General features: G+C 36.8%; 1 protein-coding gene across 2 annotated transcripts in view; it reads right to left on the reverse strand.

Moving 5' to 3' along the window:
- The window catches only part of LOC145662075 (leukocyte surface antigen CD53-like), a 101,804-nt gene that overhangs the window by 42,018 nt on the left and 34,298 nt on the right, over positions 1 to 25,488 (reverse strand). For both annotated transcript variants that reach the window (XM_081727413.1, XM_081727412.1), the window contains one exon: positions 4,691 to 4,852. In XM_081727413.1, coding sequence (XP_081583539.1) covers positions 4,691 to 4,852 — 162 coding nt within the window. The remainder of the gene's footprint in view (positions 1 to 4,690; positions 4,853 to 25,488) is intronic.

Consider the following 25,488-nt stretch of genomic DNA (forward strand, 5'->3'; position numbering starts at 1 on the left):
TGGAGAAAACGAGTTACAGCGTTAATTCTGTTGATGGTTCTATATTTGATATTATCCGTTAATTTCGTGCATTTTTGAATCGTTGTTTATTGACACTATATTCTCCCCTTTTCTCTTTGTGTCTCAATGTGTAAAATTTCACAAATATACAAATCATGAACCCTCAGTTATGTTTGCAAGTTAATGGGAAATAGGCCTATTTTAATACGGATTATTTCTCCAACTCGTTTGAGTGTTATCGAATTTTACATTTTTAATATTTACAGATAAATTACTAGTAGTTAGCATTTTCAAAAATTATTTAATGAATAATGAAATCAACAATTTCTTCTTTCGAAGTAATATTACTTATGAATTAGTAGCGCCGGAACCTAGGAGCTCAGGCTCTGTTATACCCCCAAAATTTTCATTGGGGGTTGGGTTCTTCCTCCCAAATGATCCATCCATACTTTTAATTGGTTTGTAGATAGGACTATTGTTAATAGTTTCAAAACTCAGTGCAAAGCTTTGAGTTAGTTAAAAAAAAATAACCTACCATATGTACCGCATAATGTACCCGTATATTATTTGATACGCGGATATGTATAGTTATTTGAACTAAATAAACTTGTGTATATAATCCTTTTTTTAGTTACTTATAACATTGACGAAGTCCACCGACTGTTATCTTCTCATCAGCGCCTCTGATATCCGTATATTTTTTCAAGTTGCTGTGTATCGTTTTACGTATATATCATACAAACAAGAAGTACTGTGAGTATAAGTATCCAAAGACTCCCTTTGTCATTTCGTCACCCAGCGTTTCACTCTACTTCTGCACGAAAACGCTCTTTACGATTTGTGCTTTTAACAGTTGGGGGGGAACTTCAAGCTGCTTTGGTAGCTACAGCCAGGCGTAATTAATGTTGGAGCAGGCTTTAGTTAGGTTGCCTATGTCACGGATTTTGTAACTCAAGAATTTCTTTGGCCCACTGTACACCTTACTTTTATCCTTTTTTTCGACAATTTCCAAATTTAAGGAGTGGTCCTATGTACCTCATCCAAAATTTAAGACTTGGGCTGATAAAAAACCTTCAAAATTTGAATTTTGACAATTTTCACTCATAAAAATTAACGAGATATGCCATGTAAATTTACCAAGGTACATACCCTGGCCCTATATTAAAATACGAAATTTTAGTTTTTGCAATTTCCGAAGTTTAAGAATGTCCTGTGTATACCTCCCAAAATTTAAAATAGGAACAACAACGTACCATATATAATGAAAGAGAATAAACACCTATACTCAACCATATAAACATATAATGTCATGAAGGCTCAGCAAAGACAAATTAGGTAAATAACGGACCGTATGGTGAACACATGGTCATATGTATATTTCTGACATTTTTCCTACAAAAGGAGATAAGCTAGAGCAACCAAATTTACTCAAATATATATTTGTTCCTAGAGTACATTTAGTTTTCTCTAATTTTTAGTTTTTGACATTTACCCAAATTTAAGGGATGTTCCTACCACCTCTCCCCAAATTTAAGAGGGGTTCCGTAATGTAGTTTATGAAAGGGAGTAGACCTCTTTGTTTCCGCATATAACCATATAATTTAATAAAGTCTCATCAAAGAGGATAATATATTTTAAAAAAATCTCCGAAATGTGATTTTTTAGCTTTTTACCTATAAAAGAAACGAGAGGAACCAACCAAACTTATAGAGGTACACTCATGTCCAAAATTATTGTCGCATGTCTATAAGTATGTTGTAGGAATATAATTTGAAAACGAATTCTCCCGGTATTTCTTACAATGTTAGTATGTGTATAATCGGCAAAGACATGTATGTGGCAAATTTCATGTCAAAAGAGCATTAAATAAGAACAATAAAACGAAAATAGAACCTTCTTGTCCATTTAGCAACATTTTGTTTTACTCATTCTAATTTTCGTATTTATAATTTTTTCCTATGAAATTTACCACAAATATACATTTACCGATTATACACATAGTATGAGTATTAAAAAGTATCTTGCAAAAATCATTATCAAATTATATTCTTACAAGAAGACAGTTATAGATATGCGACAATCATTTTGGACTAGTGCTCTCAACGGGTCGGGTCGGGTTGTAGAACGACCCGACCCGAACCGTGATCCGACCTGATTGACCCGACCCGACAACCCGACCCGAGCTGACCCGGTTGACCCGACCCGACAACCAGACCTGAGCTGACCCGATTGACCCGACCCGAGCTGACCCGACTCACCCGACCCGAGTAGCCTGACACAACAACCCGACCCGAGCTGACCCGACAACCCGATCCGGGTCGGGTCGGGTCAACCCGATCCGTTTGAGAGCACTATAGGCACGACACTGGGTGAACGCCAAAATGCACTCCCATTGGGAATTAAACCCGGACCAGATGTACCGAAGTCTTACACGTTAACCACTAGCTAGATCAAGCGGGGGATTTGTGTATATATATCTTAATGAATATTTGGCACTTTTGAGGTTTAGTTATTTCTTTTTATAACTGATACCAATGTCCGACGTGGGAGAATTTTTTTTTCTTGCTTTAGTTCTATGTGACGAAATTTTTCTTCAAGGTCAGTGTTCTCACCTGCTCGGACGGCAGGGGGTCTTCTCGGAAGGCAGTAGCAAGAGTCTCTTGGCGGAGACAAAAGGAAATCGTTTAACTACAATGATAAGAGTTGAGGAAACAGGAGAACACCTGTGATTTTTTCCAACCCTTCAACTTTCATTCCAAAATAGGTTCTTATGATTCCGGGATCCGTGCCACTTTGATTTTTCTTTCTCGGTAATTAAAACGTATTTTACAGTATATATAGTTGCACGTAAGAAGATACATAATATGAATTTTGTAATTTAAAATTTAAAAATACAGTATGATAATTAATTATAAAGTACTAATTTTATTTCATCACTTTCAGCCCAACAAATGAAATTCAAATAATTCGCTCCGTGGGTCTTGGTCATCAATACTGCGTCTTATTCTTTGTCTTGCAGTCAAGTCTTGGTCCTGCATTTCGTAGTCTTGGTGGTCTTTCATGCTATACAAGAGCCAAGAAATCTAGCCTCATCGGTACAAATGAAGACCAAGTGTGATTTTGATTATGGTCTTTCATACTATACGGAAAGAAAGAAAATACGCTCATCGCTACTTGATGATCACCAAAACAAGGCCAAGAGCAAGATTACTATGCAATTCGTCTTGCATATCAATCTTTATCTTGTTCTTGTATCGATGTCCTTGGGCTTGGTGAGATAAAATGAAATATTCAGTTTAAGGTCCCTCGATTCTGCACCGAGGCTAAGGAATATGGTGACCATGAGAAATGAATGAAATGGTGGAATGAAGAAAGTGGGAGGAAATAGGAGAACCCCGAGAAAACCCACTACACGGCGTTTCTCCACCACAAAGCCTACTTAGCAAAAGCTGGGATCGACCCATGGACACCATGCACCAGAGATGAATTCTCTACCACTGAGCCACCGCAGCACTGCTTGGGCTTGGTCGTCCATATCCAATATTTCTTTCTAATTTTGTTCTAAATCCAGACTGCATATTGACGTAGATATTAATATTACAGTCGATTGGTAAAATCAATCTTCCACATTTAAAAATTAAAGTACACACAAGTACAAAAATAAGCATTTACCATAAAAGCACTAGCTGCAAGTGTTCAAAATAGATTTATGGTTTCTATAAAATCAATTGAAAATTGCTATTTTTAATTAGGGAATGGCGGAAACTTCATAACGAGGAACTACATAATTTATATGGTTTACCCAACATTGTTAGGGTCGTGAAGTCTAGGAGGCTTAGGTGGGCGGGTCATGTAGCTAGAATGGAAGAAAGTAGAAACGCTTTCAAAGTCTTGGCAGGAAGACCAATCGGAAAACGACCATTAGGAAGACCCAGGCGCAGATGGGAGGACAATATTAAGATGGATTTCGCAGAGATTGGAATACAAAGTAGAAACTGGATGCAGTTAGCCAAGAATAGAAGTCAGTGGAGAGCTTTTGTGAATGCGGCATTGAACCTCCGGGTTCCATAGGCCATAGAGTTAGTTAGTTAGTTAGTGAAAAACAGCAGTTTTCGACTCCAGCCGAGTTTAAGCTCAACCTAAACGCAGTTGACCAAAGTGAACTGACCCGACCCAACAACCCGTCCCGACTGACCCGACCCGACAACCCGATCCGAGCTGACCCGACTGACCCGACCGGATAACCCGACCCGAGCTGACCTGACCCGACAACCCGACCCGAGTTGACCTGACCCGTAACCCGACCCGTTTGAGAGCACTATTTTGGACATGAGTGTACATTTAACATAAAGTACATTTATTAAGAATAAACAATAGAAATTATTTGGAGTGATCCTATGTAGCTCTTCCAAAATTTATTGGTTGGTCCAAGATACCCCTGTCACAATCAAGATGGCATTGAACAAAGGGTATTAATGAGAGACTAAAGCGCAGTAGCGACCCATATGAAATCATACCACATGATCAGGTCACGTGACGTTCACAGTCATCAGAAAAACGTCTCCTCAACTGGCCCAAGTACTACTGCTACAAGTAAGTTCTGTCGTTAGGAATAGTACAATTTGTAATATTCATTTGATAAAATAAGTTTAACCATTCATTATTTCGGCTGATTGAGAAAGGTACTCACTGCCTTTTGCAATTCGTCCCAGATTGCTGTCAGACCTCCATTTTGAATTGTTTCACGCATCATTTCTTTAGCAGTTATGTCATGAGCTTCTCTTCCAGACTTAATCAGGATAATTGCAACCACTATTTGGACAATAATTATCAATGTCATCATTCCTATGTACTGAAAGAGAAATCAGATATTTTATGTAATATATTCTATTATAAATTCATATTATATTTTTTTGTAACATGAAACTCAAGAGTATGTATGAGCATCACCGAACCAGTATGTATGCTACTGTAGTAGACATCCAGAGAACTGGTACAGTCTGCAGCAAAAAACTTGCAACATGAACATGTAAGTTTATAATGAGACTACGCCTAACAGCGCAGGAAATCAACATAATGTCTAAGCGGCACGAATCACACCAGGATAAACCTCGGCGTCCTCCTCTGCACATTTATTTTGGAGTAAAAAAATCGTCATTTCACAATAAACTTACATGCTCATGTTGCAGGTTTTTTGTTGCGGACTGTACACGTTCAATTGATGTTACCAGACACCCTTGTTTCCTACAAATCTGTACCCAGAAAAGATCTCTGTGTAGAATATTCCCGAATTTACATTTGAGGCGCTCAGAACAAAAGGGAATCAAGTCCAATTATTAACAAGTTGTGAAACAAATAGGAATAATATTCGTATGATACGAATAACTAATGGAAAAGTTAACAATGTTTTGTACATCTGAAGAATTATTTACTCTATCTGGAGGAGTTTCAGATGGAGGTTTTAAAGTAATTCATACAAAAGAATCCAGGTAGTCTTGATTCCTGTGTGCACTGAACTCGCCATTTATGGTGTTATAGAATTATTAAACAACTGTAAATTTCTTAGACAACATGATGTGTGCATCTTACATCCTAAGATTTCGTATTGATATTATGAAACAATTTATGTTAGCTCTCCTAAATACTTTTGTCATGACTTGCCAAGAATTCGCAACAAAACAAGTCAAGATGAAATTGCAACAAGGTAAACTCGTTATTAAAAACAGGTTGTTAAATACAAAGGTAACTCTTGAATTTTATTAATGTTCTTCTAATGTACTATCTTAGTAATATAAACACAAACTTCCTACCGAACTACAATACATTTTCGATTTAAGTTCAAAAGTGAGAAAAATGAAGACTCTCAACTGTTAAATTCTTCAAAATTCACAAAGCAAGCATCTAAAAATGTTGTTACTTTAATTTTGCGTTGACTGTTGTTCTCAAAGTCATATTATTGACAATGGTAGTCTCTTACGTCAAAGAATGGTTTCCGATATAGGAATGTAAGCATTTTTTTTTTTTAAAAAAAATCACTATATCGCAAACTAAATTTTTAGAAAACGAAAAATTTTCGAAAATCAAAAAAAAACTAGAATTTGTAGAAAAACGAAATATTTCGGAAGTATTATTCATAGCTCTTTATCTTACTTATCTCTGATTGGCTATGGAATGTCACGTGTCCGGATCACGTAGTATGCACTGAGAAAAAAAATGTAGGTGGCATACTTAAAAACGTAGGTTACATTCGTAATTCCTGTAGTTTCTGGACTTAACGTACAACCGTATATAACATCCTGCAGCAAACGTATAGCTGAAAAAGTATGTATTATACGTACTGTCTGCATAAGTGCAATGACGTCATTCGTGTGACGTCATCTGCAGTAACAAGTATATACGGAGGTAATATCTAGCTTTGTGACGTCAGGGTCGTATGTAGCATGTGGGTTAATAATGACGACATACACTGACTATCAGGACGGAGCATAATTTCAAGAAGTATGCAATATACGTTCTGTACGTATGTTTCTTGCGTTCAACCCCGAGACAGCATCTATATTGTACTTGTGCCCCATACGTACGACTAGATACAGTATACGTATTGTACGTATGTATTATACAGATTTTCCTTATGTCGCACACAGCTTGTCCAGATACAGCATACAGAATATCCGTATGCACCATACAGAGTGCATATATGTAGCTTACAGACTGTCTGCATGCAGCATATAGATTATACGTATGTCGCGTACAGGTTGGCCATATGTAATGTATAGATTGGATGTATATAGCTAATAGGTTGTCCATATGAAATATACGGATTTTACCTGTATCGAATACGTATTGCCTTCTTGTAATGTATGGATCGGACATATGCAGGATCTAGATTGTACGTATAGTGCACCATTATTAAAGTGCTGCAACATACTGCAAAGTGCATGATACATTCTTACTGTAATGTTGTCAAATATTGTTTTACTCTGTATGAAAACAAAAATAGCTTAAAATATGGTTGATCTCCTTTGTGCCAATAATAATAAAATTAACAATACTACACTTTTCAAATCTTCGTTTGGAGCAGTGAAACTGTCCAAAGAAATGTATTTACCTGCAGGGTGTCCTATAAGTTTAGGATTCCTGCTAATTCGTTGGAAAGCTACTGCAAACCCAAGTGTTCAAAAGTGACACAAGCGTTAATTTTAAAATTATGGGCACAAAGGAGGTTAACCATATGTTAAACTATTTTCGTTTCCATACAGAGTAAATCAATATGTGATATATTACTGTAAGAATTTATCATATGGTTTGCAGTTAGTTAGTTGCAGCACTTCAATAATAATGCAAAATGCACAGCCTTATACAATCCTATATTCAAACTCAAACAAGATTTAAGTACAATCATTTATTAAGCTGTTATCATCCATTGCTTGTACGATATAAAGATTAGTTTACCTCATTCTTTTCCTTAATAGTATCTTCTTCTAAAGTGCAGTTGTTACCACAAGAGGCCTGAATAGAATTTTCCAGAAATAACTTCTCTGTACATTTTAAATAACAGGTAAGTTATGTCTTTGTTTTTTTTTTTTTTTAATGTCGCAATAATTAAAAGTGTGGTGTCAGCCGAAAACGTATTCGCTCACAAGATGATTCCTACTCAGTACTCGCCATTTAAAATGCAACACCAAGTAGGAGACTGGGTAGATGCGCCAAAGTTCCCAGACCGATACCTAATAGTAAGTGCCGAATACTCTTAAACGTCCGCTGTATTCGCTGTGTGACAACGTGGTGACAGCGGAGGCGTTGTGCAGCCATCGACTAAACATATTTATTCTTCCCTGCTCTAGACATTCTGCAAATTTGGACTTTCCTGAATGCATCTTTCTTAGTGCAACATTTTAAGCAACGAGCAATTTAGCAGTCTCATACATTGCTTAAAGAAAGAGCAATGATTCTCAGAATTACTCGGAAGATATATATGCAATAATTTAAAATGGTTATTTCAAACTTTGCAATTCAGAGGACGAAAACAACTATAGCTAAAGGAACACTGATTTTAGCCAAATAGTAATTAGTAAAATCAATCACACTCAGTACCATTAGTTGCTTGGTGTTATCCGTAAGTCACATATCACGGTATCTCATTTCGTGTAGATTTTTGCATTTGTTTAACGCTAAAAATGTATTTTATCGCTAATTGAACCCAGTACCATATATATACCGACAGGACGTACCTTAGTCACAAGGTGACATGAGTGAAACACTAAACTATTCGATTGACACCTGCGGCCTTGTCAACACTAGAGAAAGTTACAAAGTGATTAAGTAAATACGGAACATAGTTCATACAAAGTATAGCGATGTATGAAGTCTCCGTTTCATACGACTTGGATAAAGGATACATCTGAAATAGCAACAAAGAAATATATAATGATTTCTCTGGATAATTTGGATTAGTCCAGAATTCGAACACACACACGCTGGTAAGTCCCATTTTTTTTTAACTTCTTTCTTCGGATTCCCAATAAAGTTGACTACTGAAAAGCTGAGTTATAGATTCTGTATTAAAACAACACCTTCGCTAGACATGTTCAGTATACACATTGTCTTACATACAGAACAATACATTAGTTATTAATGCATGTCTGAAATAATAGTGCTTCGTATAGAATTTTACTTCGTCCGATCGCAATAGCACAAAGATAAAAAATATAGCGAGGGATAATGTTCTTATTACAGAGAAAAGGAGTTAAAATGACTTAACATTAACAATCATTTTTTTAAACAGAGATATTATTTTATTATAATTTATGGAAGAAAGAAATAATTTGTAGTACAGTATCTTTATTAGGGTTATATATTCGTACAAAATAATGTAAGTACAACTGGGTCTGTCTTCAGAAAGGACGTACTTTTAGCCACAACCTACACTGCTTCTTTTGACTGTCTTTCCAGCAGAATCCTGGTTTGAAACACGAAATACCTGCAACAAAAATCAGAAAATATTTAAAATGTTACATTCAGTGTGCTTAATTTGGTTGTACTTAACAATACAAAATATTTTAACCTTTTTGAGATTAAATGGAAAAAATCTGTTCGGTCAGGTGTGGACTTTTGGGTTGCACGTAGAAAAACTATGAAGTGTTTATTGATGCTGAACAACAACTCAAAATGTATTACCATTCAAAAGTAAGTGGGTACCAGCGGCGTAGCGTAAGGGAACGCCGGTATGCCCGGCATCCCCTGTTAATAAGAAGAAGTACGTATTTCATTATATATAAATTGTTTGCTTGTAATTATCACAATTATTTCCACCGCAATCTTCTGGCGCGCTCTCTCGACTTACTTTGACAAGATGAACCTACGCATGCGCGTCGCTCAGATGCACATTTTCTGTCTTTCCTCCTGTCGTATGCTATTTTCCTCGGGCTTCCAGGCCTACTGAAAGCATCGGGGTTTTCGTCTGCTTTCTGTTGAATGCGCATGCGCAATACTTCCCTTCTCACTCCTCCTCATCCCTTGCAACCAAACATTTGCTTTAGATATACGCTGGCATATTCAAGTATTTCCAACTGTATATATTTTGAACTAAGCTACAGTTTCTGAACAGAACGTACGAGCCCTAATATAAAGGAAATAGAGCAAAACGGAAATGGTTAGTTCAACGCATTTTTGAAGCATGCCGGTTATGTAAATAATAGTATTAAAATAGTTATGCCTTAATCGTAACTAAATGCATCGTAATTGTAATCTTCATCGTAAAGGAGCTCACAGACACAGGCATAAATTTAAAGCATTCTGTAGAATTACGGTCACCGATCTGGTAGGATAAGAGAGCCACCACTCCCCGTCACTCGCAAAGATTGTGCCAGGGCCCTTCAGTCACTGGCACAAATCTCGGGGACATAAGGGGAACATGTTCCCTACAATCTTGTTCCCCCCCAATAATCCGATTTGAGATTGTGATGATGATTATTTCTACCCGACTGCCACAAAGGAAACTGATGTCCTTTGACTTGTTTCATTTTTTAAAAAGAATCGTATTCTTTAATATTTCATTGTCATTAATTATTAGTAGTCTATTTTCAACTATTTGTTTAATTCCTGTAACAATTCCTATAATGCTATTGTGGTAATCATAATTTTGCTGAGATAAGAGTATTGTTGCGCCAAATATAGGCCTGATTGATTTTCTTCCATAATTTTGGGGAAGTCATTATTTGTATTGTTATAAAACAATTGTCCTAAAATTTTAATGTGGATCATTGTGGATGCGTAAGTAGAAACATGTCAATTATTATTATGCATATATTCAAATTTCAGAATGTGCTCACGGCACTGAGTTGTAATAATGATATGTACCACTATTTCATCTACATCATTTGGTATATAGTATACGAGTACAACAGGTTTACTTCAGAAATCTGATTCATCTACTGTAATATGAGTCTCTTCTCCCCCCCCCCCCCCACAATAAGCCTTAAAATGTGCCCTCCTGCCGATGTTATAGACAACTCTGCTCCCCTAATCCTCCACAGCATTTTTTTCAACTTCATAAATATTTTGAACATCGTTAAAAAAAGGAAAGGATTATGGGAACAGTCTTACCCATCCCACGAACGTTGAAGACAGATTTGCGCCCTTGACTTCAGTATCTGGATACAGATACAGGCCCCCAGAGTTGGTTTAAGTGCTTTGTATTTACATCTTCAAATGATATATACACTCAGGTCCATATTCACGAACGGGCATCTGAGTTCCGGACCCAAGATGACTAATTTCTAGGGGCAATTTTTTTTTGAAAGAACGAGATTGACGTGTGGTATGTGGAGAAAAAAGCCGCCCACCAGAAAGAAATTAAGGGAACGATACTGGTTCATACAAAAGTGGGACCTAGTTTTCTCGTCACAACGGTAGTGGCAAGAAGGAGCTGAGACAATTGGTTATTAAATTCGAACGTAATCCACGCATTCGCTTCTCTATGCCCCTCTAGACCTCCAATTAGGGGGGCTTCCTCCTAAATTTTGTATAACCCTATATTTCCATTCGGAATAGCTATGTATTGCTGCTTGCAGTAGTACTATATCGCACAAATGACTAACTTTGGCATCCCCCTTTCGGAATATCACGCTACGCTACTGGTGGGTACCCCAATGATGTTCGGGGTACCATGGGGTACCTAATATCTGTATTTTTGAGATATATGGAAATGTATGTCTCTAATATGTAAGGAACTGACATCTGTTTACCGAAAACCTCAACTCGGTAAGCCTTATGAATATCGAGATATGGGAAAATAAAGAACGACACCATAGAAATGTGGGGTTTGCGTACTAGATGGGCAAATTCGGAAACGTAATTACGAGGGCTTACAACCACCTCAAAAGTAGTTTCAATTAAATACACTACACACACGCTCTGATGGGGGTTTTCGGGTACCATGATATTCGCAGAACTCTCATTTCTAAACATTCTAAAATATGTCTTAATATCGTTTTAAAGAACCTTAGAGATGTGTGTTTACCGAAACCGCAAGTCGGTACGCCTAACAGTTACCGAAATATGATGAAATAAAAAGTGACACCATAGGTACGTGGAGCTTGCATATTAGACAGTACAATTTAGAAAATTAATTAAAATATGACTATCAAGATATTGTCAAATAAAGGGAGGATCCATACAGTTATGGGGTTTTCGTGTTAGGTGGTAAAATTTCCGAAACCGGCCATGGAAAGTTAATAAGCATCAGTAGCAATTTCATCTTAAAGTAATTAGGTATTTCCATGGAGTTTAAGAACATCATGGGATCTACCAAGATTACATTTTAAAAGCTTTGGAAAATATATTTTGACATTTATAAAGAGTATTAGAAATATGTATTTACCTAAAACTTCCAGCTACTACATCTAGCAGCTAGAGAGACACCATACAATAAAAGCGTATTAGATCTTGAAATTTGAGAAAACAATTATTGATCCTAACAAAAGTTAAATAAGATGGTACTTGTATGGGTTAAGTGAGTACCTCAGACTCGTCAGTATAATTTCTATCGAAAGATTAATTCAGCTCTAAATTTTCTTTGGACAATTCCAAGCGTTCATCGGGCTCTGAAATAAAGTGAACATTTTTTGTCAATATCTAATATAGCAAGCGAGATATAAGGAATTGTGTATTTTATGACGTCGTAAAAATAGCGACCCACATGGATTTGTACTTTTGAGTCTTTGCTGTAAGAAGAAGAAATTTCAGAAAACAACCGTATATACCTTAATAGACAATTAAATTGGCGGGGGCACAGTGGCTTAGTGGTAGAGTGCTTACCTCTGGTGTATTGGGTTCTTGGTTCGATCCGCGGCCAAGTCAGTTTGTAGTGGACATCGTATTCGCGGGTTTTCTCGGGGTTCTCTCTTTCCTCCCACCTTTGCATTCCATCAATTCTGTCAACATTCACTTGCTTTAATCAAAATCTCCCTGAGACTGAAATGCATAATCGTGGGTCGCTACACTGAAACATTTCCTTTTATTTAATTTAAAATTAAATAGGGAGTTAAGTATGATCGTATCTCTATGGGTTAAGTGAATACTCCAATAGTTTCTGCAAAAAAAAAGATTAGATAAACACCCTACCACTAAGCTACTGTGTCCCCGCCCATTGAATTGTCTATTAAGGTATATACAGTAGTTTTCTGATTTTTTTTTTCTTATAGGAAAGACCCAAAAGTACAAATATATAAAGATCTCTATTTTTACGTCATAAAATATATAATTCCTTATATCTTGGTTACTATCTTAGATATTGACAGCGAATTTTCATTCTTTTGTACAGCTCGATGAACCCTTGGAATTGCGTGAAGAAAACCTAGGACTGAACTAATCTTTCGATCGAAATTGTACTGAGGTACTCATTTAACCCATAGAAGTACCATCTTATTTAATTTTGTTGCGACCAATAATTGTTTCCGAAATTTCAAGATCTCATACACTTTTATTTCAGTGTTTCTCCAGATGTTAGATGTACTAGCTGGAAGTTTTGGGTAAACATATATTTCAAATACTGTTTACAAATGTCACATTATATTTTTAAAAGTTTTTAAAATTTAATTTTGGTAGACTCCATGATGTTCTAACACCCCATGAAGATATCTAATTACTTTAAGATGAAATTGCTACTGGTGTTTATTAACTTTCCATGACCGATTTCGGAAATTTTAGCGAAATCTAACACGAAAACCTCTTAACTGTGTTGGTCCCCCTTTATTTGACATCATCTTGATAGCCGTTAGTCATATTTTAATTCATTTTCCGAATTGTAGCGTCAAGTATGCAAGACCCACATACCTATAGTATCTCTCTTTATTTTCCCATATCTCGGTATCCATAAGGCTTACCGAATTGCAGTTTTCAGTTAAAAAAAAATCAGTTCTTTACATTTTAGAGACATGTATTTCCATATATCTAAAATGCAGAAATTAGGGATCGCATTGGAACCCCATTGGAGTACTCACTTACTTTTGCATAGCAGGGTAAAAACGCCAGTGGTTCTCACTTTAAGGTTGAAAACATACTATTTTGTCTCTTCTCTGAGCATTGTGAATCTATCGGAGCTGTACCATAGTTGGAAAGACTCACTGATCTTTCGTATGATTACCATGTAGCCAGAATTCAAAAAGGAGTAGTCGTTGAAGGAAAAACAATATTTTAAAATCCTTGCACCAGTAGTCGTCACCTTAAAATCAAAATGTTCCAGTCAGGATTTTCTACCAGTGTTCGTCACTCAAATAACTTGACATAATTTATTCAAAAACGCACTGTGTATCAGTTTAGGGTTAAGAATACAATGTAAAGTAGTAAGCTTAATAACTTTTCATCACTTTTAGCACTCAAGAAAAAAAATAAAAACGTTTTTACATACTTTTTAAAGCAATTTCTGAAAGAAAAATGTTAACTGAATTCTAAAGTTAACTGTATATCACTTTCACGTTAAGAGTACAATATTAAATACTATGTTTAATAACTATACGTCACTTTAAACACTCAAGAAGGAAAATAAACGTTTGTACATACATTTTGAAAACAATCTGAGAAACAAAATAAGTTAACTGAATTCAAAATTTAATTATACATCACCTTAAGCTTAAGAATACACTATAAAATACTGAAATTAATAACAATGCATTACTGAAAAATGAAAACAAAAATGTTTTAGCTACCGATATTGTATTTAGATGCTATTTCACATTAACATTTTTTTTTGATAACTCATGATCAAGTCTAGGGATGCGCAAGAGAAAAGATTTGAGATTGTCTCCTCTCGAAAAGGTGCCGCGAAAGTTATGTCTCGTCTCGAAAACTGGATCCGTTCTATTGGAAGAGCTCTATCTAGTCTCGAATTTCGTAACAAAAATTCTGTTTCGTCTTGTCTCGTGCGCATCCCTAATCAGGTCCATGGCCACAAACTTCATTTCCGAAGGGGTTCGATAGGGCTTTGCGATATCCGAATTTAGATATAGATAATCGATTTCGACAAACTATCGAAACTTGTTCGAAATATCGAAAAATAGAGCAATATCGAAATATAAGCAATATCAAAAATCGAAAATATAGAAATATGAAAGAGATAAAAATATGGATATATCGATCAAAAATTTCGATAACGATGTTTTGATATTTGAAAATATCAATCGTTCGATCTAAATATCACACAGCCCTAGGCTCCAACTGTTGTCACCTTTAAAGTTAATGTGTAAATTGCTGACTAATCTTCTGTAAGTACCGTAGGACGGGATTATTTTGCACGTCCGGATTAACTTTGCACAAAATACGGCAAAAGTTTCACAGTCCTCTGTCGGTAAAATGATGGACAAAAGAGAAAGTTTCAACTGCCACCGTAAGATAGAATATCTAACTGGATTTTGACTATAATGTTGGCGGTTAATATCAGTTCTAATTAAGTGAAGGGTTTGTTGTTGTAGAGGTATGGAAAGCAGTAACTGTAAAGGCCGACAAAATTTGAAAGATATCACCTACAAGAATTTTTGTCAAAGTCAAGTCAGTTTCGTAGAATACTCTGTGTATAATGGGACTTTGAGACAATAGTTGAAAGTGAAGTGTGAAACGTTTGAAAGTCATAGAAAGACTGTTTTAGCCTCTAATCGGGGCTACTTTGCACCGATCAAACGTAACCCCTCAGATAGGAAATTATTATTACTGGTACCTCCTGCCGTCTAACTTTAGAAAAACTTCCTATTCAGGTAGATGTCGGAATGGATTTCTTGTTGGAAAATAAATTACGAACAGCGGCAGATTCAGAAAAATAGTTTGAGAGGGACTTCACACAGAAAGATTTCCTTTATTTAGAAATGACTAGACTATTTGAAGGGCTTGAAGCGTACACGCATAGGAATGACTAACATTAGATGTTTCAAAAAGAAATTCTGCAATTTGGGTGGGCTTCTGCCTGAAAGCTCCAAATCCCGTAAATCTTCCACTGATTACATTTGGGATGATATTCTTGGATATAAAGAGCAAACAAGGCAAATCAGATCTCGGAGATTTTTGCTGTTCTTGAGTTGCCATTTTTGTGGGACATACTAAACTATCAGAATGTGGTTCCTATGTCGGTACCAGAAAATACATAATTTTCTTTACAAATATCGATAATTCGTACTAAGCACTGACGCCGGTACCGTAAGTCCAACCTCAATATTTGTAGACTGCATGCAGTATTGTGTAGGAAGTGAAATGTATAAATAGAGGAGAGAAAACATTGCACAGAAACATTATGTTCGTATGTTGAAAATACTTTTTTTGTATGTGTTGCAAAGCATCTTCAGCTATTAGGTTACTTTGCAACAAAGTTTATATGAAATGAAATCTTTGAGTTTTACGTCCCACGATTATGCCGGGTATGCTAAAGGAGACGATGATGAGAATGAATGGAATAGTAGAATGAAAATGTGTGAGAAAACGGGAAAACCTAGAGAAAAACCACACAGTGTTTCTCCAACACAAAGCCCATTTAGCACGTGCTGGGATCGATCCAGGAACTTCACGCAGAAGAGATGAACACTCCACAACTGAGCTACCACGTCCCCCAAAACACAACCTAAGAATATATTTCATATACAGTAGAAATAACAATATGTTGTAAAAAAATGGCCGGTCTGAAAGGCATGTAAGCTAAAAAAAAATACAATTGCTACTCGATTTGTTTACGAGCATTGTTTAATTATCTATGGTACTGAACATCGCAACACCAATATCATTATGTTATGTCCATCCTTTCAAAACTATGCCAACTGCAAAGTACCTGCTTTGCTTCGTGATGTCCGAAGAGTAGACTGTACAAATTTATGATGCTGAAGGCGTTATTTTTCACAGCTATGGAGAAAAGAGATAGAAACAAAAAATAACAGGAAATCTTTGTTTTACGTCCTACGAATATGCTATGTAGGCTGACGGTTACAAATGAGTAATGAAAATTGATGATCTTGGAATACGATTTGGTGGAATAATGAAGGAGAAAAATAATCATTGATTAAATATTAAATTGAAAAGAAATAAGAGCCTGACGCGCAAATACTTATCTATCCGGCACCCATCTTGATCCCCATAAAATATCATAAAGTGCTCGATTGATTCTAAACCCAATAATAGTAATAGTAACTTAACAATAAACACAGAATATATAATTTACGCACCTTGAAATGTAGAAATTAATGATTGTAATCCCCAGCTTTCCAATAGACCTTTGATTTCTCCAAATGAAGATTCGGATATCTTGTTTCTTCTCAAGCAATAATGGGTTACAATAATCAGTTGCAGTCCAAAGCCAAGTCACTAAGTTAAGCATGAAAATAAAAGAATTCATTAGTTAGATGCATACAAAATCCTACGCATGTAAATCCGAATCTACTTGTATTAAATTGTAAATTTAAACAAACTAAATTATACTACAGTTATAGTGACATCAAACATACATTATATTATAAGATATACAGGGTGTCTCAAAAGTCTCCTGACATAGGGTAACTGTTATTATCAGAGTTACAACAAAATGTACGAAGGGAAAGCATCTCCAAATATGATGTTTTCAATCTAAAGTGAAGGAATTTTTAAAATCGGATGACCCGTTTGCGCTGTACACTCTTTATGCGCCCAATGTGAAATGAAAATGCAACGTTGCCATTTATCTGGACCCACAACATAAGTGAGTGAAGTAGCTGTCTTTTACGCTAACATGTCGATGGCCAGCCCCCGTTTCAAACATTAACTTCATTCACTTATATTGTGGGTCCAGGTAAATGACAACGTTGCATTTCCATTTAAAATTGGGTGCATAAAGAGTATACAGCACAAACATCTCGTCCGATTTTTTAAAAAGTGTTCACTTTAGATTGAAAACGTCATATTTCGAGATGTTTTTTATCTTACATTTTGTTGTAACTCTGATAATAACAGAGTTACCCTATGTCAGGGAATTTTTGAGACATCCTGTATACATCATAAGAAGTTCCTTTCTAAATTCTACACGGATGTGGTTTCATTGAATGTGAGGTGGGTGATACACATGAGGCCTTTTGGGAGTACGTCACACGGACGACCGTAATTTTGTGTTCAAAATTTTTATTATGAACTGGTGGGATATGTGATACATATGGCCACGGGCTAGAATTCTCTCAGTATGTCCAACATGCAATCAGATTTCATGCAGCTTAATTTGGTGAAAAGCTATTGCCAATTGAACGTTACATTTATCTCTTTTTTGCAGATGTTGAACCATGCCGTTAGCACGTGAGTAATGGATCGAAATAATGAAACTGTGGGGCGGGAGGAGTATATGTGCAGTGGTTGCCGATTGCAAAGTAATCCACAATGTGACTCTGTGTCACATGTTTCCGTGTCACAGTAATTAACTAAATTTGAAAAGACGGGCACATTCGTGAACATACATCGTAGCGGTTCAAACTCGCGGGACCTTTTTTCTTCCCCATTTTGAACCGGAACATGAAAATGAAATTTTCTCCATGTTTGCCTGCGCCGATTTTGAAAATTCCTTCACTAATCGATTTCCCTCGACGAGTACTACAAGAATCAGTTAAAATCTCGCGGTCCTTTTTTCTTCCCCATTTTGAATCGGAACATGAAAATGAGATTTTCTCCATGTTTGCCTGCGCCGATTTCGAAAATTCCTTCACTAATCGATTTCTCTCGACGAGTACTATAAGAATCAGTTAAAATCTCGCGGTCCTTTTTTCTTCCCCATTTTGTACCGGAACATGAAAATGAGATTTTCTCCATGTTTGCCTGCGCCGATTTTGAAAATTCCTTCACTAATCGATTTCTCTCGACGAGTACTACAAGAATCAGTTAAAATCTCACGGGCCCTTTTTTCTTCCCCATTTTGAACCGGAACATGAAAATGAGATTTTCTCCATACTTGCCTGCGCCGATTTTGAAAATTCTTTCAGTAATCTCTTTCTGTCGTTGAATACTACAAGAATCAGTTAAAATCTCACGGGCCCTTTTTTCTTCCCCATTTTGAACCGGAACATGAAAATGAGATTTTCTCTATACTTGCCTGCGCCGATTTTGAAAATTCCTTCACTAATCGATTTCTCTCGACGAGTACTACAAGAATCAGTTAAAATCTTGCGGTCCTGTTTCCTTCCCCATTTTGAACCGGAACATGAAAATGAGATTTTCTCCATGTTTGCCTGCGCCGATTTTGAAAATTCCTTCACTAATCGATTTCTCTCGACGAGTACTACAAGAATCAGTTAAAATCTCACGGGCCCTTTATTTTTCCCCATTTTGAACCGGAACATGAAAATGAAATTTTCTCCATGTTTGCCTGCGCCGATTTTGAAAATTCCTTCACTAATCGATTTCTCTCGACAAGTACTACAAGAATCAGTTAAAATCTCACGGGCCATTTTTTCTTCCCCATTTTGAACCGGAACATGAAAATGAGATTTTCTCCATGTTTGCCTGCGCCGATTTTGAAAATTCCTTCACTAATCAATTTCTCTCGACGAGTACTACAAGAATCAGTTAAAATCTCGCGGTCCTTTTTTCTTCCCCATTTTGAATCGGAAAATGAAAATGAGATTTTCTCCATGTTTGCCTGCGCCGATTTCGAAAATTCCTTCACTAATCGATTTCTCTCGTCGAGTACTACAAGAATCAGTTAAAATATCGCGGTCCTTTTTCCTTCCCCATTTTGAACCGGAACATGAAAATGAGATTTTCTCCATGTTTGCCTGCGCCGATTTTGAAAATTCCTTCACTAATCGATTTCTCTCGACAAGTACTACAAGAATCAGTTAAAATCTCACGGGCCCTTTTTTCTTCCCCATTTTGAACCGGAACATGAAAATGAAATTTTTTCCATGTTTGCCTGCGCCGATTTTGAAAATTCCTTCACTAATCGATTTCTCTCGACGAGTACTATAAGAATCAGTTAAAATCTCGCGGTCCTTTTTTCTTCCCCATTTTGTACCGGAACATGAAAATGAGATTTTCTCCATGTTTGCCTGCGCCGATTTTGAAAATTCCTTCACTAATCGATTTCTCTCGACGAGTACTACAAGAATCAGTTAAAATCTCACGGGCCCTTTTTTGTTCCCCATTTTGAACCGGAACATGAAAATGAAATTTTCTCCATGTTTGCCTGCGCCGATTTTGAAAATTCCTTCACTAATCGATTTCTCTCGACGAGTACTACAAGAATCAGTTAAAATCTCACGGGCCCTTTTTTCTTCCCCATTTTGAACCGGAACATGAAAATGACATTTTCTCCATGTTTGCCTGCGCCGATTTTGAAAATTCCTTCACTAATCGATTTCTCTCGACGAGTACTACAAGAATCAGTTAAAATCTCGCGGTCCTTTTTTCTTCCCCATTTTGAATCGGAACATGAAAATGAGATTTTCTCCATGTTTGCCTGCGCCGATTTCGAAAATTCCTTCACTAATCGATTTCTCTCGTCGAGTACTACAAGAATCAGTTAAAATATCGCGGTCCTTTTTCCTTCCCCATTTTGAACCGGAACATGAAAATGAGATTTTCTCCATGTTTGCCTGCGCCGATTTTGAAAATTCCTTCACTAATCGATTTCTCTCGACAAGTACTACAAGAATCAGTTAAAATCTCACGGACCCTTTTTTCTTCCCCATTTTGAACCGGAACATGAAAATGAAATTTTTTCCATGTTTGCCTGCGCCGATTTTGAAAATTCCTTCACTAATCGATTTCTCTCGACGAGTACTACAAGAATCAGTTAAAATCTTGCGGTCCTGTTTCCTTCCCCATTTTGAACCGGAACATGAAAATGAGATTTTCTCCATGTTTGCCTGCGCCGATTTTGAAAATTCCTTCACTAATCGATTTCTCTCGACGAGTACTACAAGAATCAGTTAAAATCTCACGGGCCCTTTTTTGTTCCCCATTTTGAACCGGAACATGAAAATGAAATTTTCTCCATGTTTGCCTGCGCCGATTTTGAAAATTCCTTCACTAATCGATTTCTCTCGACAAGTACTACAAGAATCAGTTAAAATCTCACGGGCCATTTTTTCTTCCCCATTTTGAACCGGAACATGAAAATGATATTTTCTCCATGTTTGCCTGCGCCGATTTTGAAAATTCTTTCAGTAATCTCTTTCTGTCGTTGAATACTACAAGAATCAGTTAAAATCTCACGGGCCCTTTTTTCTTCCCCATTTTGAACCGGAACATGAAAATGAAATTTTCTCCATACTTGCCTGCGCCGATTTTGAAAATTCTTTCAGTAATCTATTTCTGTCGTCGGGTACTACAAGAATCAGTTAAAATCTCGCGGTCCTTTTTTTGTTCCCCAACCCAATATTTTTGTATATTTTGAATGTATTCAAGTATGGAACAAAAGTATTTAATTAATTCCCTTAGTATTCTTCACAACTTAATATTTTTCAACTTAAATTTTATTTATTTTAATTATTTATTTTCTTGTGACTCAATATTTAATTGCATTGGGGAGAAGGGTGGCCATTCTCAAATATATAAATATAGTACTCTTAAAATTTGTGTGTTCTCGTATTATTAGTTTCTTCCACTAGACCTGGAAATTGCAAAATTAATACCTGGAAAATTCAGGGAAATTGAGTTCCATATTTATGTATGAACCCTGCTATTTACAATTTTTTTCGAATAGGGAGAACTGTACAAAAGGGTGTTTTGGGAATGGCATAACAGTAGGTTTCTGGGGGTGTTGATCGAAATGAAATGAAATCTTTAAGTTTTACGTCCCACTATTATGCTGGCTAGACTAAAGATGATGGGGTGTTGTTCGGTGGGGGTCAATGTTGCCAATTTTGGGAAAAGTTACTAAATCAGGGGAATTCGACCTCAACGATAGCGTAGGGTGACCATAAAATTTTCAGTTAAAAACGGGACAGGTTCTGGCAACCTTAGACTTTTAGATCTACCTTTGTTCTTATCAGTGCCTTGATATCAGTATTCCCCCTCTCTCTCTTTGTTACAGAGCGGGTACTTATGAAAAAGGAAAGACACGTTGAAGTTTGTTCAACATACAACCAACTGCTAAAACCTCTGCTGCCTTTCGAGCAGTACTGCGAACTATAGAGTATGTTTAATATAGGGAAATTCAGTACAATTTTTGCCTCTTTGTTATTATTAATACTTTTAAAAGAAGTAAAGGTACTGGGTTTGTTATTTACTTCTTTCATTTACATAAAACGGGACGAATACTACTTTTTTCCATCTACTGACGGGACGGCCGGGACACGCCATTAAAACGGGACTGTCCCAATCAAAACGGGACGTATGGTCGCCCTACGATAACGACAAAAAATAATTTTTCCGGTTGGAGACATTTTTGGGTGATTTTTAAATGACGATTTAGCTCCTTACAAATTTAGCGACTTTTTGCTGCAAACAAAATGTTCATCTGTAGAGAAGCATTATTAGTTCAAAATAGTTTTTACAGTCTTTTTTTTTCCGTCAGCGCAAGTGATGAAGAGTTTGGAAATGCAGCGTACTCACTGCCCCACAATCCTGCATTGTTATGTTACCCTTGCTCTCTAACGAAGAACAACTACAAACTTGATGTCCTTTAGTTCGCAGAGTTTCCGTTGAGAGACACACGTAATACATCATTACCGATAGCAACAAGATTAGCTATAGATGCGTGAATAAAGGCGAAGTGGGTGTTTGTTATATTTGTCCTTTGGCGTCTTTTAATTATTCTGCACTTTTTCTTTTACAAAAAATTGCTAAACGTAAGTACTATAATGTTAATTATTTCGGAACTATTTTGACTCCACAATATGAACAAAAGTACCCGAAACAATCTGAAATGATCCCTGAATTAAAGGATTGGTTTCGCCCTGTTTACAAAGATGTGAGTAGAACCAGCGGCGCAAATTTGTCTTCAACATTGGGGGGACGGATAAGACCGTTACTATACTTATTTATTTATTTATTTATTTATTTATTTATTTATTTATTTATTTATTTTGCGATGTCAAAAATACTTATGAAGTTGAAAAACAATGTTGTGGAGGATCAGAGTTGTCTTCAGCGTTGGGAGGCTGCAGATTTGAGGCTTATTCTGGGGGACGTCTATTTTATCTCACGTTCCTTTGTAGCAATCGGACAAAAATCATCAAATTTATCCCAAAAAACACATTTCAAATCGGATTATTGGGAAGAAGTCCCCCTCAGTTCCAAGATTGGAGGGGAAATGTATCCGTCATCCCCCCGGGATTTGCGCCAGTGAGTAGAACATATTGTTTAGTTTACATCTACAACTTTAAAACAATGCTTATAGACAATGAATTTCTCGGTTATTTTTTATAGCGACTTTTCACCCAAAATTTGAGTTGTCACCTCTCGTTTCGCAAACTTATTGTCAAAATTTTGGCAACACTGGTTGCGGGAAGATCTACAATGGATGAGTCAAGTTATTTCGTCGCTTCCGCTGTGAACCTAAGTACAAGATTCCAAAAGTCCAAACAATATGTCTGCTGGATGAAAGCATAGACTGGAATGTATTCCACTTCGTTTGCATGTAAATGTGTTGCCTTTCCTACCTTATCTTTAATCCCATAGTAGCTTCCTTTCAAAAGTTAAAAAAATGCAATTCTTCCTTTCTTAATAGTATTTATAACTCAAAGTATTATGTAAGCATTGTATGTTACTTATGTAGCTCACAGAGCCGCAGCTATAGGCGAGCAAGCAAAGCACGTGCCCCTGGCGCGTGGTTGGAGGGGCGCCTAAAAGAGAGGTTATATATTAGTACTTTTCCTGGCGGTATTTAATACTTTCCATCAGAGTGCGAAATCATGAAATCAAAGTGAGAGGAGACTGGAAGAGTGAAAAGAGAGAGAGAGAGAGAGAGAGAAAACGCTCGCACTTTTCAAGTAAATTAAGTCTTATTTATTTTTTCTGTCCCCCTCCTCTCCCTCCCCTAAGTTCTACTGTCAAAGTAAATAGCTAAAAACACTCCCAGGCCAGAACCGAATCTACGTTGGAAATTTGATCGAGATCGGTCGGGCGGTTCAAGTGATTAAGTAAAAATGAAATGAAACCTTTGAATTTTACTACGTCCCACGGTTATGCCGGTTAGGCTAAAGGGGACGGTGATGATGAGCAATGAATGAAATGGTGGAATGAAGAAAGTGGGAGGAAACGGGAGAACTCCGAGGAAACCCACGCACACGGTGTTTGTCCACCACAAAGTTCACTTAGCGGGGGCTGGGATCGAACCCGGGACCCAAGCAGCGGAGGTGAACGCTCTACCACTGAGCCACCGCGGCCCTTAAGAGATGAAGAGTCACAAACATAGTCACTTTCAATTTTAAATATATATATATATATATATATATATATATATATATATATATATATATATATATATATATATATATATTGCATCACTGACTGATAAATAAAATGCTTGGATTGTATATATAAAAGTCGCCCCCTGCCCGTAGAAAACTTCATTCGAACTCGGAATCTAACAATTGCATCTGTAAAGCAGTGCTGAGTTGATTTTAACGTCCCTTTCAGCAGCAAGGCTGTATGAGACATGGACCTACAGATTAACGTGGAATCCGAACCACATACGGTCCGGCCGGGAATCGAACCCGGGCGTCCCACGCCCCACAAGGGAGCTCATCTGTAAGGCAGTGTAAGCAAAAAAAAACAAACAAAGAAATATAACAAAAAACGCACACTGGATGTTTGCGCAACTGAGGATCAAAACATTCTCAATGGAGTATGAAATGAAATCTTTAAGTTTTACGTCCCACGATTATGCCGGTTAGGCTAAAGGAGACGGTGATGATGAGAGATGAGTGAAATGGTGGAATGAAGAAAGTGGGAGGAAACGGGAGAACCCCGAGAAAACCCACGAGCACGGTGTTTGTCCACCACAAAGTTCACTTGGCGGGGGCTGGGATCGAACCCGGGACCCCAAGCACCAGAGGTGAACGCTCTACCACTGAGCCACCGCGCCCCCCTCAATGGAGTACGAGAAATAGTAAACGTCAAGTGTGCTTTTGCTTATTCATTACTTTGTTAATACTTAATTCCTTCTAGAAATAGTGAAACAATACTATGAAGAAACACTAATTAAACTAATAACTATTATGTTGTATTTCTTACCACACCACGAAAGTAATATACCGTTTTTACCAGCCATAGATTTTGAACCTAGTACTATACTGCATTAGTCACACCGTAACAAAATCAGAAATTCAAACACCTGGCACTCGTAGCTGTTGAAGGTTTGTTGTAGGTACGGCCTGCGTTGGTACTCCTCAACATAAATACGTCACAGCCCAAAGCCAGGAAACATCACAGACAGAAGCTAGGGGCACAAGCAGTGCCTGACACTTCACGAAGTCAAACCCGCCAAGACTCAACTGAACATGACCTTCAATTACGTTCTAGAAACCAAACCAATGCTAAGGCACAAACTCACCAACTTCCTATATGAAAACACAAGAAAAAAATTCTAACTTTTTGGTTCCAAATTGATGACATAACAATAATACTAAAAATGTTTTAATTCTCAGTAACCCAAATATTAATTAACTAGGGAACATAACAAGCAAAAATAAATAAATAAATAAATAAAAATAAAAGAAAATAAAATTAAAAAAAAATAAAAAGCTGACAAGTAAGCTCTCCACGTAAAATATATATATTTCAATGTAAACAAGTTCTTTAAACAAAAGAAAGCTCTGTAGTAGAGCGCTCCCCTCTGACCCGTTAGGTCCCTGGTTCGATTCCTGCTTCCGACAAATAGGCTTTTGGTAAACACTGTAGGTGTGGTTATTCTTAATACTTTCCAGTTTCCTTACATTTTCTTGCTTCCACCATTATCATGTATCTCATCGTCACCTTCTCACTTACATTGATGTACAATCATGGGGCGTTAAAGTAAAAGCAAAAAAAAAAAATCTTGTAAATATCCTAGTAAAA

This window comes from Thermobia domestica, chromosome 10 (genome assembly GCF_964235325.1).
Source record: "Thermobia domestica chromosome 10, izTheDome1.hap1.1, whole genome shotgun sequence".
NCBI lineage: Eukaryota > Metazoa > Arthropoda > Insecta > Zygentoma > Lepismatidae > Thermobia > Thermobia domestica.